Below are 18,472 nucleotides of genomic sequence, written 5' to 3' on the forward strand. Positions count from 1 at the left end.
ACAGATATGCATCACTAAGTTGACACTGACTTTGGTGGCATCAAATCATCAGGAAGACCAACTATTTTTTATGGATTTCACAAATTTAAATAGATAATGCCACAAGTTTTCTTCACAAACCTTGAAATTTTGAGGAGACATTATGAGACTCATCTATGACTGTGATTGGTTCACATCTTCATCTGACTCATCTATGATTCTGTGACTGGATCACATCTTTATCTGACTCACCAATGATTGTGTGTTTGGATCACATCTTTATGCAACTTACCAATGATTGTGAGGACAGCTTGGCACTCCACCTGGCCGACATCGTTCTTGGCCATGACAGAGTATGTTCCGGCATCCTCGGGGTAGGCTTCTGGCAGGACCAGAGCACTCTCTCCATCGGGACCGGGGACAATCTGGTAGATGTCGTCGGACTTGAGGGGAGTTCCATCATGATACCACACCACACTTGGGGCAGGTTCACCTTTCACCTTGCACTCGAAACGTGCAGTTTCCCGTTCACGAACACTGACATCTTGTATCTTGGTGATGAACTCTGGGGCAACAAGTATTGGTTTCTCCTCCTGAAAAAGAATACAAAACACTTCATGCATATTATTTTACTTATTATCTGTGTCTCATAACAATTTATGAGAGTCTGACAATGCATAAAGATCATGAGGTAGATGATTCGATAATGGCACGCAAGTCGAAGCTGGTTAACTAGTAAACCTGTTAGGTTGTGATTTGTTCCACATCCCTTCATTTTCCACTCATCAGAGTTTCACTGAATATATTTGATGTCAAAATAGTTTATTTTAAAACAGATTCCACTGCAAAGAACTCATATGTTGAGTTCTCCATTTTACGAGGAGAAAAAGTAATATTTGGTCTATAGTAAATCAAGGAATAACACTGGAACCTAACACAACTTCCAAGACCGAACGTGTTAGCATACACTTGATTACATTCTTACCTCAATGGAGACCTCTGCAGTTGGGATCTCCTCGATGACCTCAGGTGCTGTTTCCTCAACGACCTCAATTGCTGTTTCCTCAACGACCTCCTCCTGTTCAGTGCTGTGGAAATAACATTAAACACTATGTACAGCTTGTGTATACAGCAGAAAATCTGATTAATGTCAATAAACTATTGTACACAATGTGCAGCTGAACCGATTCCTGGATATGATAGAACACAATGTTCAACTTCAGTACAAAATACATATGATCAATTTAACAAATGTTAGCATGTAAAGCCTTGTGTTATCCACACAAACATGGGTCCAACTTGTGTATACAATGTATCAAACAGTTTCTCTGGAATAAACATAGAACTAAAACATAGAATATTTATGCTATTATTGAATACCTTACACCTGTTTTACAAGCTGGCAGGTCTATATACACTTAAGATCAATTTACATCATGACCAAGAAACACTATTTAATAGCTGTTAGGTCATTGCCTTGGTTATCGAATGCTGAAAATGATACTACACTGTGATGTGAGTGAGTGAGTATGATTTTATGCTGCTTTTAGCAATATTCCAGTAATATCACAGCATGGAACACCAGAAATGGGCTTCACACATTGTACTCATGTGGTGAATCAAACCAAAGCCTTTGGCGTGATGAGTGAACGCTTCAATCACTAGGCTGGGACGGGTAACTCGGGTACTCGGGTCGGGTGGGTCCTGAGTAGGACCCGGATATCCATAGGACTGCCCTGACCAGTGGTTAGTCACGTGATATATTGTTTAATGGCAAAAATTATCTTGAACTTCCACGGTTACACTGTAAGAGACTAATGTTCACATATCTTTCTTACTATGCACACATTTCTTCTGATTTTATATCTTTAAATAGAGATAAAACTTCAGTCAACTTCAGTGAATGCATGACTGGATCATTTTATACAAGCATTTACGAGAATATACTCTGCCAAGGCTAGGGTCAAACTATTTCCATTCGGACATTTGGACCTATCTCTCGAGACCTTCAACGGGTACCTGGGTAGGGTCGGGTAATAAGGGGGTGGGTACCCGGGTAGGAAATTTTGACTTGTCCCAGCCCTACTAGGCTACCCCACCACCCCACACCGTACCATAATGTGAGACGATGAGATGATACATCTTGGTGATATAAGATATTACATGAAAATATATCAGGCTAATATATATACATCTACTCAAGAATGTCCTTTAAGGTTATAATAAACAGTGAATGTTATTTGTTAACCAAAACCTAAAGAGAAAAGCTTTGAAAATGATGTTAGACAATATATGATATATACAAACATTGATACTTCAAATATTGATATGAATGACACACATTCAGGAACTCACAGCAGGTTAGGATGTGATGGAATGTCACAATGTAGAATGTGTGTTGGACAAGTTGGTCCAAGGAGTGAGTGTATAAGGGTGACATTGTGACTTGTGAACAGATCGTCATTTACTTGGTGCATTTACATATTTTCACACAACCTCTTTCAAACTTGGATTGCAAAAGGTTATTGAGGGATTGGGGAAGTTTCCAAAGCCAACTTCTGTCACATGTGTGCATATTAATAGTACAGGTTGTTGGCCACAACTTTGGTACTTTTTGGAACTTGTGCAGAGCAATGGGTAATTCAGTGACATTAGCTTTAAGATGTCTTGGAGGTCCAAGCGCAAGGTGCTCTTGATTGAGAAATGGATAATAAGATATGGTGAGACAGATGGAAAATGTGCAAGAAGACCTAGATAGGCTGGTTATACAGTGTATAGAAATGTTAATGACCGATACCATGGTGAGGATAAATGTCCAAGCTTTGTAGAGAGAGGCGCTGACCTTCTTGTCCAGAAATGAAGGTCAGCAAGTTGACCCAGACTTACGTGAGTGAAATATGCTTAGTGGATGTGATATGACCTTCTTTTAAGAGATGTCGGAAGTCCATTTGTTTAACAGAGTGATGCATTCCGACTTTTGTTGTCCTGTTGAATTAATGTTGACATCAAGCTTATTACAACATTCACATGCAGAATGTTATGAAAAATAAAACATGAAGGTAATCTTAATCAAGGCACACAAAATAACCATTGACTAGCATTTGGATTCAGCAAAAAAAAGCTTGAGAAATCAAACATAAAACAATACTTCTTCACGCAGAACTGAAGACATGACACTACACAGAAAAAACAACTAACACTCTAAGCAGGAAACATGCTTGGGTTTCTTTGCATTTAATTTAATTCAGATTATATTTTTTCACCCCCTACTCTGGAAGAAATATATTCTTCCAAAGTTGGAAAGAAGACAGAAAGACAAAAAAATGATCGTTCATTCCACACTCACCATGTTTCCAATAATTCCAACATTCCGAGTCAAATAATTGCTTTCCAAGAATATTTCCAAACATTGTGTTGGATTACATCAGATTGTTCTTGTAGTGTTTTGAAAAACTTTGGACTATTGCGCAGTCATTCTTTTCCAGTGACACATATCTGATAAGTGAGTGAGTGAGTATGGATTTACGCTGCTTTTAGCAATATTCCAGCAATACCACAGCGGGGGACACCAGAAATGGGCTTCACAAATTGTACCCATGTCGGGAATCGAACCCAGGTCTTCGGCGTGACGATCGAACGCTTTAACCACTAGACTACCCAACCAACCACATATCTGATAATCTTGTCATGGTTGTTCACAATCTTATTGAACTGATAAGCCTATCATGAAGTAAACTTACACAACAGAAATAGATTTCTCTAATAAATTTCCAGTCGTGAAAAAATTCATAATTCCCGATACACTTACTGAAAGATTTAATGTCAAAAGAGGAACTTTTAAACGATAAAGAAACAAGGTGGTCCTTGCGAAAAAAAAGTTGGTCTTGAAAAATAAAGTGGGCCTGGGGAATATACAACTCAAAAAGGTTGCTAAAACAATCATTGCACTTTGTTTAAACATCTCCACAAACTAGCTTCCTCAGTACACAAGCACTTAACTCTGGTTCTGAGAGTTGCCAATATTCTTGCATCCATCATTCTCTCTAAAGCAACCTTGATTCTACTTTCGAGCAATGCTGGTTTACACAGAGTGAACTACAGTGTCACAACATTCAGAGATTAAAGGCATTCAGCTGACATTAATGACAACTGCCTTAACAAACGACTAAACTACAATGCTAGTGAATACAGTAAGATATACATACACTCTTGTCTTAAGGGCAGACCGGAAGTCCACTTGTTCCACAACTTCTTCTAAAGGAAACAAAATTATATTGGATTAGTTTCAACATATATTTCTGTATGAAACAATTCACATCCTCATTTCATGTTTTTCCCCTTACAAATATTTTAAAAGATTTCAAATACACAGTGCTGACTTAAATATTCTCCGAGTCATTTCTTTCAGCATTCAGTTTTTAGAAATATGGATGTGATTGTCATTAAAAAAGATTGTTTTTAATTGCAGTTCCTACTTTTGTATCTTTTCTAACAAATTTCATCTACAAACCACATACAGTGGAAACTAAGGCTGATTGAAACAAAATTTGAGGACTCTCATGAAAAATTATAAGTCAGAAATTCATGAATATGAAATGGCTTGGTAACATTATTTACACAAAGATAATGACCAATAACCTCACGTCCAGGTGAGCTAAAACTACGAAACTCTTAAACTGGCAAATCAGAATAAAAAATTAAAATGTTTATCTGAAGTCCATATAAAAGTCGTATACATAAAAAGGGTGATTGTGATGAAAAAATAAATATAATTTTAATTCCATTCTGATTTGACAGTTAATAAGTTTGACCACTCAACTCATGACAAGGTGAGCTAAACCATATATAATACCATATAAGGTATGTAAACTGGAAATCAAAGAGAGACATTAAAATGTTCTTATCCATGCAAACACCCATTTTATGTGTAAGAATATTTGTACACGTATGTGAGTGAGTGATGTTTTGCTTATATCCTCACGATATGAGGATACTAAGAACATATAATATTTAGGTGTTCACCAAAAGGTGCTACCTGTGAAGACATACCTTTGACAACAAGAGAAACTTTCACCGTAGCTTCACCATGTTCGTTAGTGGCAATGACTTCATAATTTCCAGCATCTTCAGGAGTGGCGCTGTCAATCTCCAGACTCACATGATACATGTGGACATCTTTGTTGATTGTCACACGATGACGATCGGTGGGTTCGATCTTCACACCATCACGGAGCCACACGATCTCAGGTTCAGGAAGGGCCACAACTCTTCCCTCGAAGACAACATTGGTTCTCTCGTCGACATTCTGGTATTTGGGTTTCTGTTGGAAGGTGGGTGCAATTCCTTCGACCTTCTCCACAGTTTCCTCGATGATTTCTTCAGCTGTTTATGAACCATGAAGTAATCATTAAAAAAAATATTTCAAGCTCAATTTTTCTATGATACACTATTATCTTTTATGTTAGTTTCTTTTCAACATACAAGAACACACACAGCAAACAGTCTATGCTAAACACACCATGCAGAAAAAAATGCCTATCATGGTGTTGGCAATGTCATGGCTTAAAAGGATCAAGAATATTTTGGGGGATACTATTATATAGTGAGCACACAATTTCAAAAAAACATTCCCAAAAATATTCAAAATCCCTAATGTTTTGTTCAGTTTATTAAGCAGTTTTCTCCACGTTGCATATGAACATGCAATTAAAGTCACACACGCAGGCTCAGGATCACACACATCATAACGTCCTTAATCTATGACAATTTTATCTTCAAGTATATCAGACAGACTGAAATATGTTCAGTGATACCAACTCAGGAAATAAAATCAATACATGTGACCAACCATGAGATAAAGGACCTTATGGGTGAAAAATCACATTTTGACTTCTCCTTATATTTTTAAACTATAGTATCTTGGGAACCCAAAAATAAAATTCACAAGCTTCCCTTCATATTTATTACAGAGATACATGGCATCAAACATTTGGGCTCATTTCCTGCAAAGTACCATTTTCAGACTTGCAACTGTTTTTCTAATAATTTTTATCTAGAATATCTGATTAATTGAATCTAGACATGTATGCTGAAATGCTTTGAAATAATGTTTTTATTACATTATGAACTCACGGGAGAAAAATAAGATATTTTTGTAGAGTCCACACACATGGCAATTTTTACGGAAGTTGACGTCAAATGTTTTTCTTAATGACGTCACAGCACAATTGTATCCTCGCACCCATAAGGTCCCTTTTCTTCACATATTATGTGGGTCACATATTATGACCTTTTTGTTGCTATTATCATGATCTCCCTAAAGGCATATACATTTTTATTTGGTTTTATTTTCTTCTCCTTGCATATCAATTACTTTTATTCATCTGACAAACATTAGATATTGATGAGACTGCCTTTCACATTCGTTAATCGTGACAGGTGAACCATTTTCTCCTTCTACGTAGGATTTATCTTGGAATGAAACATAACCTTCTAACATGTTCACTGACCCTAACAAATGGCAAATGGCATGTCTGTCATTTCCGGTCTCATATAAAGCAGATCCTGTCACCAATAAAACGACATGCTTATGCCCAGTTGTGTTTTTAGTATTTTGGGTGGGAAAAAGGAAAATGACTTCTCACGACTTCTGTTTGCAATAAGAAACAGTAAAGTCCTATACTTTTCTATTCACTTTTGAAAATAATTTGACCGAGAAACATCTATTTGTGTGCAGCTTAATTCTGAAGAACCCGATGAAAACCAAAGCAATGGCATTTCTTTTCTATGTAAACATTCAATTTCACCTTCTACATGAAGCTGTGCAGAAGTAGAGGTAGCGCCATGGGCGTTTTCTGCGACAACTTCATAAACGCCAGCATCCTCTGGGAATATCTCGGGAATATACAACATGCACAGATCATCATTGTAAGTAATCTGGAACTCGTCCGAGGAAACAATGAGCTGCCTGTCTCTAAACCAGTTAATGTTGGGAGGCGACATGCAGGCAACACGACACACAAGACGAGCAGAGCTGCCATCCTTAACAGAGACGTTCTCCAAGAACTGGGTGAACTCGGGGTACTCCTTCTCCTGGGATACTTCTGAAAGGTAATCAAGCCAACATGCTGTTTGAGTTAGTGAGTGAATGTTGTTTTAGCTGCAGTCAGCAATTTTACAGCTATATCTTGCAGTTGGCAAACCAGTGGTTGATAGCATGACCTACAATCCATACCAGAGTATGATTACACACAGAGTGATGCAGGTCACGGATTCAAAATGTCAACACCAGAGAATTTACAATCTTGGATATCTGCCGAAACAGATTCCATTGGGCATAAAAGTCGAAATGGTAAATATGTATGGATCACTTTGGATAGATGTTTACCACTTTGGAGAAACCCACAAGCATGGGTATGGTGCAGACATACCAGGGATCAGAATCTTAAGCAAGTCTGGGGTTTGAACCCATGACAAGCAGATCCTGGCAGTGGCAGTTCTTCACATGCTTATACCAACCACTATCATCAAGCTAAGGGTTAAATGTGTTACACCTGGGTGCCCACAGTGAAAGTTTCCATGTCCTGATGCATGAACAAGTTAAAGCCTAGTGAGACTTTTGCTTGTGCGTGCTCTCTGCAGACAACATGGCTGAACATATTAGCCATTACCAGTAATCATTACAGGTGACTGGACAACTGATACTGCAAGCACCTAGGCTTCAATGTGAGTGATTTCCACAGCAAACAAACTACACACCATGCAAACTAATATTTCACTATCACACACACATAGTGCTAACTAACAGGAAATACATTTCAACATTCAATATTAAGAGGTCCTTAAGGGTATACGGATATAGATTTTTAATCTAGCGACCCCCAACATGTTAAATATTAACATAAGAGCCAAGGACCATGGACTCTGATCCTTAATTTTGAAAAAAACGTTCCAAAGGTTTCAAAGGAAATGATCTGCCATGTAATTTAAAAATCCTTGTGTGTAGGTAACATATTTCATGAGCCTTTGAGCCATAGATAAGAATGAAAATGATAAATACATAAAGTAAAGTTCCTTTCTGAGACACATAAAACTCCCCAAGATACTTCTTTAAGTGCTAATGGACATCATCAACAGGTTTCATGTATTGTACCCACGTTGGATACAATAACAGGCCTTACATACTGTTCCCAAGTGGGACAACAACAATAGGCTTCACTACTTGTCCCATGTATATGTACTGAATTAAGGGGCGGTCGGGTAGCCTGGTGGTAAAGCGTTCACGCTGAAGACCTGGGTTCGATTCCCGACATGGGTACAATGTGTGAAGCCCTTTTCTGGTGTCCCTCGCCGTGTTATTGCTGGAATATTGCTAAAAGCAGCGCAAAACCATACTCACTCAATAAACCACTTAATGAAGAATTCCCAAGTGCTGGAAGACTTCTAAAAACAGAGATGGCGCGAAATTGAAGAGAAACTCCACAAACCTGCCACAGAGAGTTGCACAGTTTCTTCAATCTCTTTCCGTTCTTCATCAGACACGACTTCCTTCTCTTCTTCTAAAATAATACAACACAAGTTGAGATGGGGGGCAATGACAACATAAAGAAACATTAAACACAAACTCAGTAAATGAGATAAAGAGTTTAACACCACATTGAACAGTGTTTCAGCTACATCACAGAGTGTCAGCTTAATGCAAGCCAAAAGTAAATAAAAGCATCAAAAGCCTCTCCATATTCTCCATATTCAAATCTCTGCCCAAAACAGAGTTGATAGTATGATACCAACTTTGTCATGAGCATGTGTTTATGAATCACTACCAAATAGTGATCATACCAAGTGTTCATCAAAAAGTGAGCATACCTTGTCTCAATCACAAACACATGCAAAGGAGTGTCAATTGTTCACCTTAAAAAACACAGGAACATGAGAAGGTATTTTACATCTACCTCTACCCTTCCTGTTCCTTTTCTGTGAATCTTTCAATTACAATAGTTGTTATATACGAACATGAACCCATTCCCCCCAGTCACATGGGTTTGTATGGGGGCATTACGAACAAGGGCATTTACAGAATCAAGAAAAGAAATTAACAGAATTCAATAAAACATACCTAGATTATCAACCACTGCATCACTCTCTGACCCAACAGACTTTTCTTGACATTTAATTGAATTAAACATTTGAAAAATTGTGGGTCCCTGGATCAAGGAATATTGTACAATCCCTTGGGACATGAGTGGCCCAGTCGTCTAAGGCACCATTATGCACTGAGTTGTGTCCCGTGGACAAGTGATCATGGGTTCGAATCCCGGTTTACCCCAATTAAGTTTGCAGGTCACTCACTCACTCTACAATCCCTTGTCATGCTGAAAACATCACTGAGTGAGAGAGTATGGTTTTACGCCACTTTTAGCAATATTCCTGCAATATCTCGGGGGACACCAGAAATGGGCTTCACACATTGTACCCATATGGAGAATCGAACCCGGGTCTTCGGCTTGATGAGTAAACACTTTAACCTCTTGGCTACCCCACAGCCCCTAAATACATTACTGAACCTACCTGCAGTAAGTCTCTCTTTTTCAGAAAGCACTTCCTCCTCTGAGGGTGCTTTGTCAACAGGACCTGGAGGCAACAATTTCATAATTAAGGACCACTTTAACACTGACGCAAACATTAAGTAACTCTTTATATGTAATACAATTAATTCAACCTATTACCAATTACAAAATATAATAAATGAAATAAAATTATCACATATATTCAAATGTTAAAATGCTGTTAAAAATTAATATATTAAGTGAAGGTAATTGATAAATAAATTTAATGTAAAAGTATATTTCACTATCTTTAAAATTAAACTAATCATGAATGATGTTCCAGCTGCAAAGGAAACAAGTCATTAGGGAAACAGGAGGGGTTTCTAAGGTTCATACACAAAGTGTCACAGGAAGAATACATCTATACAGTGCTCACTGTACAACATATAATATGAATATGGTACACACATAAATATATAAAGTTACATAGAAAGTGTAGATATATATCTAATTATACTAAAAGCAATGAGCTATATAAATATATGGATTAAATATGGGTTGCACTATTACAAAAAAAACATGAAACACACGTGTACATGAATCTGACGTAAACAATGAATTGTAAATATGTTTTTTTTCTAAAAGCAGTTAAAGGTAACACATGCAATTTCTGTCATGTATTTGCCAGCAAATATCTTATTACTATTCTTTAGGTATTCTTTTTAAAAAACTTTGTGACAAGTGTATAGTGTTTATTTCAATTCAGTGGGCCGATAATTTGAATATTAAGTTTCTAAGCATTCAAATTCTAAACAAAACTCATAGAAAATAAATGAACAAAAAGTTTTAAAAAAGTAAAACTGAACACAAAAATTAGAAAATGATGCTTAAAATACCAATTGTAAAAAAATGTATGTTCATACTGTGACAAAATGATAAGTTTCTTTGACAATCAGTATTTTAAAACAACATACGAGAGTTTCAGTGCAGGACAATTCTCATAGAAAAAAAAATTGCTTGAGTAAATTTAATGAGATTACCTGCACTGAACTTTGCCATCACGGATTAAAGCAAGTAAAGCAAGAATACACTATTTCAGTCTTGTAAAACTATTTCAAGAAGAAATGTTCATTCTCATGGAAGCAGTTCTTCTTTTATCCATGATGGCATCAACCAAACTAGTCTAACTTTCTAATCATGCATAACAAAATGTAGAGAGATTAGTTCAACAAACTGACAAAAATATTTAACATCTTTTTCTATAAAATGAACAAAAGACACACAGACATGCTAAAAAGAACTTCAACATAAATCAAAACCAAAGTCAATATTAACAAACATACTGGAACTAAAAATGTATTAACATCAACAAAAACAACTGATCAGATGATCAATTGTGATAAATAACTTAAACATAAGCTTCAATGTTAGATTGCAGATTCTATTTGTTACATTCTAGAATTATGAAAATAATCCTGTGAAGAATATAATCAGTCAAACAGAGTACAACTCAGCCAATTAGCTCAGAACATACATAAACTCAGCCAATGAGCATATTTTATACAATTTCTACCTTCTTCATCATCTTGGGGGGCCATCTTTAATTCCACAGTATCTATTGAAATATCCTGTGTACCTGAGAGTTTTTTGACAGGGGTTACATGATCTAGCTGATCAAGGTCAGAAGGAAGAGCTGCAGATTTGTCAGACTCCTGGGCATAATCTTCATCTGACCATTCAGATAATTCATCATCAGTGATATCAGATTCATCAGACAAAGCAATAAATTTCTCTTCATCTTTACTCATGAGCTTTTCTGAAATGCCAACCGTTTCTTCATCATCTGAAACTTCAAAGTCTGTAAGTTCCTTTTCAGAGGCTTCTTCAAATGTCAACTCTGCCTCAACCTCCTCCTTCTCAAGTTCTTTCTCAACAGTCAATTCTGCTTCAACCTCCATTTCAGGAGTTTCCCCAGCAGTTACTTCTGCCTCAACCTCTTCAGGTTCTTCTCCAAAGGTAACTTCTGCTTCAACATCCTCTGTAGGAACTTCCTCAAAAGTTACTTCTGCCTCAAACTCTTCCTTTTCAGGAACTTCCTCAATAGTTACTTCTGCCTCAACCTCTTCCTGTTCTGGTGTTTCCTCAACAATCACTTCAGCTTCCACTTCCTCTGGTGCTTCAGTGATTTCTTTTGTCACTTCAATAGTTTCTCTGAAAACAGTTTCAGTGATGTCTTCAGGTGCTGTCACTTCAACTTCAGTAACAACAGGTTCAGTTTTGGGTGTAAAGACAATCTCTTCCTTGTGTTTCTCAACACCCTCCTCAGGAATTTCCTCAGTGATTTCTTCAGTTGTCACTTCACTCACTTCAGTGGTTGTTTCCTCAACTTCAGTGACAACAGGTTCAGGTTTGGGAGTAATGACTATTTCTTCCTTGTACTTTTCAACACCCTCCTCAGGTATTTCCTCTGTGATTTCCTCAAGGGCAATTTCTTCAGCCTCAACCTCTTCCTTTTCAGGTGCTTCTTCAAAGGTAACCTCAGCTTCAACCTCCTCTGTAGGAACTTCCACAAAAGTTACTTCTGCCTCAACTTCTTCCTTAGCAGGTGCTTCTTCAAAGGTAACCTCAGCTTCAACCTCCTCTGTAGGAACTTCCTCAATAGTTACTTCTGCCTCAACCTCTTCCTTTTCAGGAACTTCCTCAATAGTTACTTCTGCCTCAACCTCTTCCTGTTCTGGTGTTTCCTCAACAATCACTTCAGCTTCCACTTCCTCTGGTGCTTCAGTGATTTCTTTTGTCACTTCAATAGTTTCTCTGAAAACAGTTTCAGTGATGTCTTCAGGTGCTGTCACTTCAACTTCAGTGACAACAGGTTCAGGTTTGGGAGTAATGACAATCTCTTCCTTGTGTTTCTCAACACCCTCCTCAGGAATTTCCTCAGTGATTTCTTCAGTTGTCACTTCACTCACTTCAGTGGTTGTTTCCTCAACTTCAGTGACAACAGGTTCAGTTTTGGGAGTAATGACTATCTCTTCCTTGTATTTCTCAACACCTTCCTCAGGTATTTCCTCAGTTATTTCTTCAGTTGTCACTTCACTCACTTCAGTGGTTGTTTCCTCAACTTCAGTGACAACAGGTTCAGGTTTGGGAGTAATGACTATTTCTTCCTTGTACTTTTCAACACCTTCCTCGGGTATTTCCTCTGTGATTTCCTCAAGGGCAATTTCTTCAGCCTCAACCTCTTCCTTTTCAGGTGCTTCTTCAAAGGTAACCTCAGCTTCAGCCTCCTCTGTAGGAACTTCCTCAATAGTTTCTTCTGCCTCAACGTCTTCCTTTTCAGGAACTTCCTCAATAGTTACTTCTGCCTCAACCTCTTCCTGTTCTGGTGTTTCCTCAACAATCACATCAGCTTCCACTTCCTCTGGTGCTTCAGTGATTTCTTTTGTCACTTCAATAGTTTCTCTGAAAACAGTTTCAGTGATGTCTTCAGGTGCTGTCACTTCAACTTCAGTGACAACAGGTTCAGTTTTGGGAGTAAAGACAATCTCTTCCTTGTGTTTCTCAACACCCTCCTCAGGAATTTCCTCAGTGATTTCTTCAGTTGTCACTTCACTCACTTCAGTGGTTGTTTCCTCAACTTCAGTGACAACAGGTTCAGTTTTGGGAGTAATGACTATCTCTTCCTTGTATTTCTCAACACCTTCCTCGGGTATTTCCTCAGTTATTTCTTCAGTTGTCACTTCACTCACTTCAGTGGTTGTTTCCTCAACTTCAGTGACAACAGGTTCAGGTTTGGGAGTAATGACTATTTCTTCCTTGTACTTTTCAACACCTTCCTCGGGTATTTCCTCAGTTATTTCTTCAGTTGTCACTTCACTCACTTCAGTGGTTGTTTCCTCAACTTCAGTGACAACAGGTTCAGGTTTGGGAGTAATGACTATTTCTTCCTTGTACTTTTCAACACCCTCCTCGGGTATTTCCTCTGTGATTTCCTCAAGGGCAATTTCTCCAGCCTCAACCTCTTCCTTTTCAGGTGCTTCTTCAAAGGTAACCTCAGCTTCAACCTCCTCTGTAGGAACTTCCTCAATAGTTACTTCTGCCTCAACCTCTTCCTGTTCTGGTGTTTCCTCAACAATCACTTCAGCTTCCACTTCCTCTGGTGCTTCAGTGATTTCTTTTGTCACTTCAATAGTTTCTCTGAAAACAGTTTCAGTGATGTCTTCAGGTGCTGTCACTTCAACTTCAGTGACAACAGGTTCAGTTTTGGGAGTAATGACAATCTCTTCCTTGTGTTTCTCAACACCCTCCTCAGGAACTTCCTCAGTGATTTCTTCAGTTGTCACTTCACTCACTTCAGTGGTTGTTTCCTCAACTTCAGTGACAACAGGTTCAGTTTTGGGAGTAATGACTATCTCTTCCTTGTATTTCTCAACACCTTCCTCGGGTATTTCCTCAGTTATTTCTTCAGTTGTCACTTCACTCACTTCAGTGGTTGTTTCCTCAACTTCAGTGACAACAGGTTCAGGTTTGGGAGTAATGACTATTTCTTCCTTGTACTTTTCAACACCCTCCTCGGGTATTTCCTCTGTGATTTCCTCAAGGGCAATTTCTTCAGCCTCAACCTCTTCCTTTTCAGGTGCTTCTTCAAAGGTAACCTCAGCTTCAACCTCCTCTGTAGGAACTTCCTCAATAGTTACTTCTGCCTCAACCTCTTCCTGTTCTGGTGTTTCCTCAACAATCACTTCAGCTTCCACTTCCTCTGGTGCTTCAGTGATTTCTTTTGTCACTTCAATAGTTTCTCTGAAAACAGTTTCAGTGATGTCTTCAGGTGCTGTCACTTCAACTTCAGTGACAACAGGTTCAGTTTTGGGAGTAAAGACAATCTCTTCCTTGTGTTTCTCAACACCCTCCTCAGGAATTTCCTCAGTGATTTCTTCAGTTGTCACTTCACTCACTTCAGTGGTTGTTTCCTCAACTTCAGTGACAACAGGTTCAGTTTTGGGAGTAATGACTATCTCTTCCTTGTATTTCTCAACACCTTCCTCGGGTATTTCCTCAGTTATTTCTTCAGTTGTCACTTCACTCACTTCAGTGGTTGTTTCCTCAACTTCAGTGACAACAGGTTCAGGTTTGGGAGTAATGACTATTTCTTCCTTGTATTTCTCAACACCCTCCTCAGGAATTTCCTCAGTGATTTCTTCAGTTGTCACTTCACTCACTTCAGTGGTTGTTTCCTCAACTTCAGTGACAACAGGTTCAGGTTTGGGAGTAATGACTATTTCTTCCTTGTACTTTTCAACACCCTCTTCGGGTATTTCCTCTGTGATTTCCTCAAGGGCAATTTCTTCAGCCTCAACCTCTTCCTTTTCAGGTGCTTCTTCAAAGGTAACCTCAGCTTCAACCTCCTCTGTAGGAACTTCCTCAATAGTTACTTCTGCCTGAACTTCTTCCTTTTCAGGAACTTCCTCAATAGTTATTTCTGCCTCAACCTCTTCCTGTTCTGGTGTTTCCTCAATAATCACTTCAGCTTCCACTTCCTCTGGTGCTTCAGTGATTTCTTTTGTCACTTCAATGGTTTCTCTGAAAACAGTTTCAGTGATGTCTTCAGGTGCTGTCACTTCAACTTCAGTGACAACAGGTTCAGGTTTGGGAGTAATGACTATTTCTTCCTTGTACTTTTCAACACCCTCCTCGGGTATTTCCTCTGTGATTTCCTCAAGGGCAATTTCTTCAGCCTCAACCTTTTCCTTTTCAGGTGCTTCTTCAAAGGTAACCTCAGCTTCAACCTCCTCTGTAGGAACTTCCTCAATAGTTACTTCTGCCTGAACTTCTTCCTTTTCAGGAACTTCCTCAATAGTTATTTCTGCCTCAACCTCTTCCTGTTCTGGTGTTTCCTCAATAATCACTTCAGCTTCCACTTCCTCTGTTGTTTCAGTGATTTCTTTTGTCACTTCAATAGTTTCTCTGAAAACAGTTTCAGTGATGTCTTCAGGTGCTGTCACTTCAACTTCAGTGACAACAGGTTCAGTTTTGGGAGTAATGACAATCTCTTCCTTGTGTTTCTCAACACCCTCCTCAGGAATTTCCTCAGTGATTTCTTCAGTTGTCACTTCACTCACTTCAGTGGTTGTTTCCTCAACTTCAGTGACACCAGGTTCAGTTTTGGGAGTAATGACTATCTCTTCCTTGTATTTCTCAACACCTTCCTCGGGTATTTCCTCAGTTATTTCTTCAGTTGTCACTTCACTCACTTCAGTGGTTGTTTCCTCAACTTCAGTGACAACAGGTTCAGGTTTGGGAGAAATGACTATCTCTTCCTTGTACTTTTCAACACCCTCCTCGGGTATTTCCTCAGTGATTTCCTCAGTTGTCACTTCACTCACTTCAGTGGTTGTTTCCTCAACTTCAGTGACAACAGGTTCAGGTTTGGGAGTAATAACTATCTCTTCCTTGTATTTCTCAACACCTTCCTCGGGTATTTCCTCAGTTATTTCTTCAGTTGTCACTTCACTCACTTCAGTGGTTGTTTCCTCAACTTCAGTGACAACAGGTTCAGGTTTGGGAGTAATGACTATTTCTTCCTTGTACTTTTCAACACCCTCTTCGGGTATTTCCTCTGTGATTTCCTCAAGGGCAATTTCTTCAGCCTCAACCTCTTCCTTTTCAGGTGCTTCTTCAAAGGTAACCTCAGCTTCAGCCTCCTCTGTAGGAACTTCCTCAATAGTTACTTCTGCCTCAACCTCTTTCTTTTCAGGAACTTCCTCAATAGTTACTTCCGCCTCAACCGCTTCCTGTTCTGGTGTTTCCTCAACAATCACTTCAGCTTCCACTTCCTCTGGTGCTTCAGTGATTTCTTTTGTCACTTCAATGGTTTCTCTGAAAACAGTTTCAGTGATGTCTTCAGGTGCTGTCACTTCAACTTCAGTGACAACAGGTTCAGGTTTGGGAGTAATGACTATTTCTTCCTTGTACTTTTCAACACCCTCCTCGGGTATTTCCTCTGTGATTTCCTCAAGGGCAATTTCTTCAGCCTCAACCTCTTCCTTTTCAGGTGCTTCTTCAAAGGTAACCTCAGCTTCAACCTCCTCTGTAGGAACTTCCTCAATAGTTACTTCTGCCTGAACTTCTTCCTTTTCAGGAACTTCCTCAATAGTTATTTCTGCCTCAACCTCTTCCTGTTCTGGTGTTTCCTCAATAATCACTTCAGCTTCCACTTCCTCTGTTGTTTCAGTGATTTCTTTTGTCACTTCAATAGTTTCTCTGAAAACAGTTTCAGTGATGTCTTCAGGTGCTGTCACTTCAACTTCAGTGACAACAGGTTCAGTTTTGGGAGTAATGACTATCTCTTCCTTGTGTTTCTCAACACCCTCCTCAGGAATTTCCTCAGTGATTTCTTCAGTTGTCACTTCACTCACTTCAGTGGTTGTTTCCTCAACTTCAGTGACAACAGGTTCAGTTTTGGGAGTAATGACTATCTCTTCCTTGTATTTCTCAACACCTTCCTCGGGTATTTCCTCAGTTATTTCTTCAGTTGTCACTTCACTCACTTCAGTGGTTGTTTCCTCAACTTCAGTGACAACAGGTTCAGGTTTGGGAGAAATGACTATCTCTTCCTTGTACTTTTCAACACCCTCCTCGGGTATTTCCTCAGTGATTTCCTCAGTTGTCACTTCACTCACTTCAGTGGTTGTTTCCTCAACTTCAGTGACAACAGGTTCAGGTTTGGGAGTAATGACTATCTCTTCCTTGTATTTCTCAACACCTTCCTCGGGTATTTCCTCAGTTATTTCTTCAGTTGTCACTTCACTCACTTCAGTGGTTGTTTCCTCAACTTCAGTGACAACAGGTTCAGGTTTGGGAGTAATGACTATTTCTTCCTTGTACTTTTCAACACCCTCTTCGGGTATTTCCTCTGTGATTTCCTCAAGGGCAATTTCTTCAGCCTCAACCTCTTCCTTTTCAGGTGCTTCTTCAAAGGTAACCTCAGCTTCAGCCTCCTCTGTAGGAACTTCCTCAATAGTTACTTCTGCCTCAACCTCTTTCTTTTCAGGAACTTCCTCAATAGTTACTTCTGCCTCAACCTCTTCCTGTTCTGGTGTTTCCTCAACAATCACTTCAGCTTCCACTTCCTCTGGTGCTTCAGTGATTTCTTTTGTCACTTCAATGGTTTCTCTGAAAACAGTTTCAGTGATGTCTTCAGGTGCTGTCACTTCAACTTCAGTGACAACAGGTTCAGGTTTGGGAGTAATGACTATTTCTTCCTTGTACTTTTCAACACCCTCTTCGGGTATTTCCTCTGTGATTTCCTCAAGGGCAATTTCTTCAGCCTCAACCTCTTCCTTTTCAGGTGCTTCTTCAAAGGTAACCTCAGCTTCAACCTCCTCTGTAGGAACTTCCTCAATAGTTACTTCTGCCTGAACTTCTTCCTTTTCAGGAACTTCCTCAATAGTTATTTCTGCCTCAACCTCTTCCTGTTCTGGTGTTTCCTCAATAATCACTTCAGCTTCCACTTCCTCTGTTGTTTCAGTGATTTCTTTTGTCACTTCAATAGTTTCTCTGAAAACAGTTTCAGTGATGTCTTCAGGTGCTGTCACTTCAACTTCAGTGACCACAGGTTCAGTTTTGGGAGTAATGACTATCTCTTCCTTGTATTTCTCAACACCTTCCTCGGGTATTTCCTCAGTTATTTCTTCAGTTGTCACTTCACTCACTTCAGTGGTTGTTTCCTCAACTTCAGTGACAACAGGTTCAGGTTTGGGAGAAATGACTATCTCTTCCTTGTACTTTTCAACACCCTCCTCGGGTATTTCCTCAGTGATTTCCTCAGTTGTCACTTCACTCACTTCAGTGGTTGTTTCCTCAACTTCAGTGACAACAGGTTCAGGTTTGGGAGTAATGACTATCTCTTCCTTGTATTTCTCAACACCTTCCTCGGGTATTTCCTCAGT

The 18,472-nt window shown here is 39.0% G+C and overlaps 1 protein-coding gene across 1 annotated transcript in view; it reads right to left on the minus strand.

Moving 5' to 3' along the window:
• LOC124140501 (titin-like) overlaps positions 1-18,472 on the minus strand; it is a 461,816-nt gene that overhangs the window by 260,608 nt on the left and 182,736 nt on the right. Inside the window, exons 93-101 of the mRNA XM_048381766.1 lie at positions 11,098-14,233; positions 9,547-9,609; positions 8,466-8,537; positions 6,786-7,082; positions 5,029-5,361; positions 4,185-4,233; positions 2,866-2,964; positions 965-1,067; positions 272-572 (exon numbers count right to left, since the gene is read on the minus strand). Coding sequence (XP_048237723.1) covers positions 272-572; positions 965-1,067; positions 2,866-2,964; positions 4,185-4,233; positions 5,029-5,361; positions 6,786-7,082; positions 8,466-8,537; positions 9,547-9,609; positions 11,098-14,233 — 4,453 coding nt within the window. The remainder of the gene's footprint in view (positions 1-271; positions 573-964; positions 1,068-2,865; positions 2,965-4,184; positions 4,234-5,028; positions 5,362-6,785; positions 7,083-8,465; positions 8,538-9,546; positions 9,610-11,097; positions 14,234-18,472) is intronic.

The sequence above is a fragment of the Haliotis rufescens genome, unplaced genomic scaffold (assembly GCF_023055435.1).
Source record: "Haliotis rufescens isolate VD_foot unplaced genomic scaffold, xgHalRufe1.0.p SCAF_4, whole genome shotgun sequence".
NCBI lineage: Eukaryota > Metazoa > Mollusca > Gastropoda > Lepetellida > Haliotidae > Haliotis > Haliotis rufescens.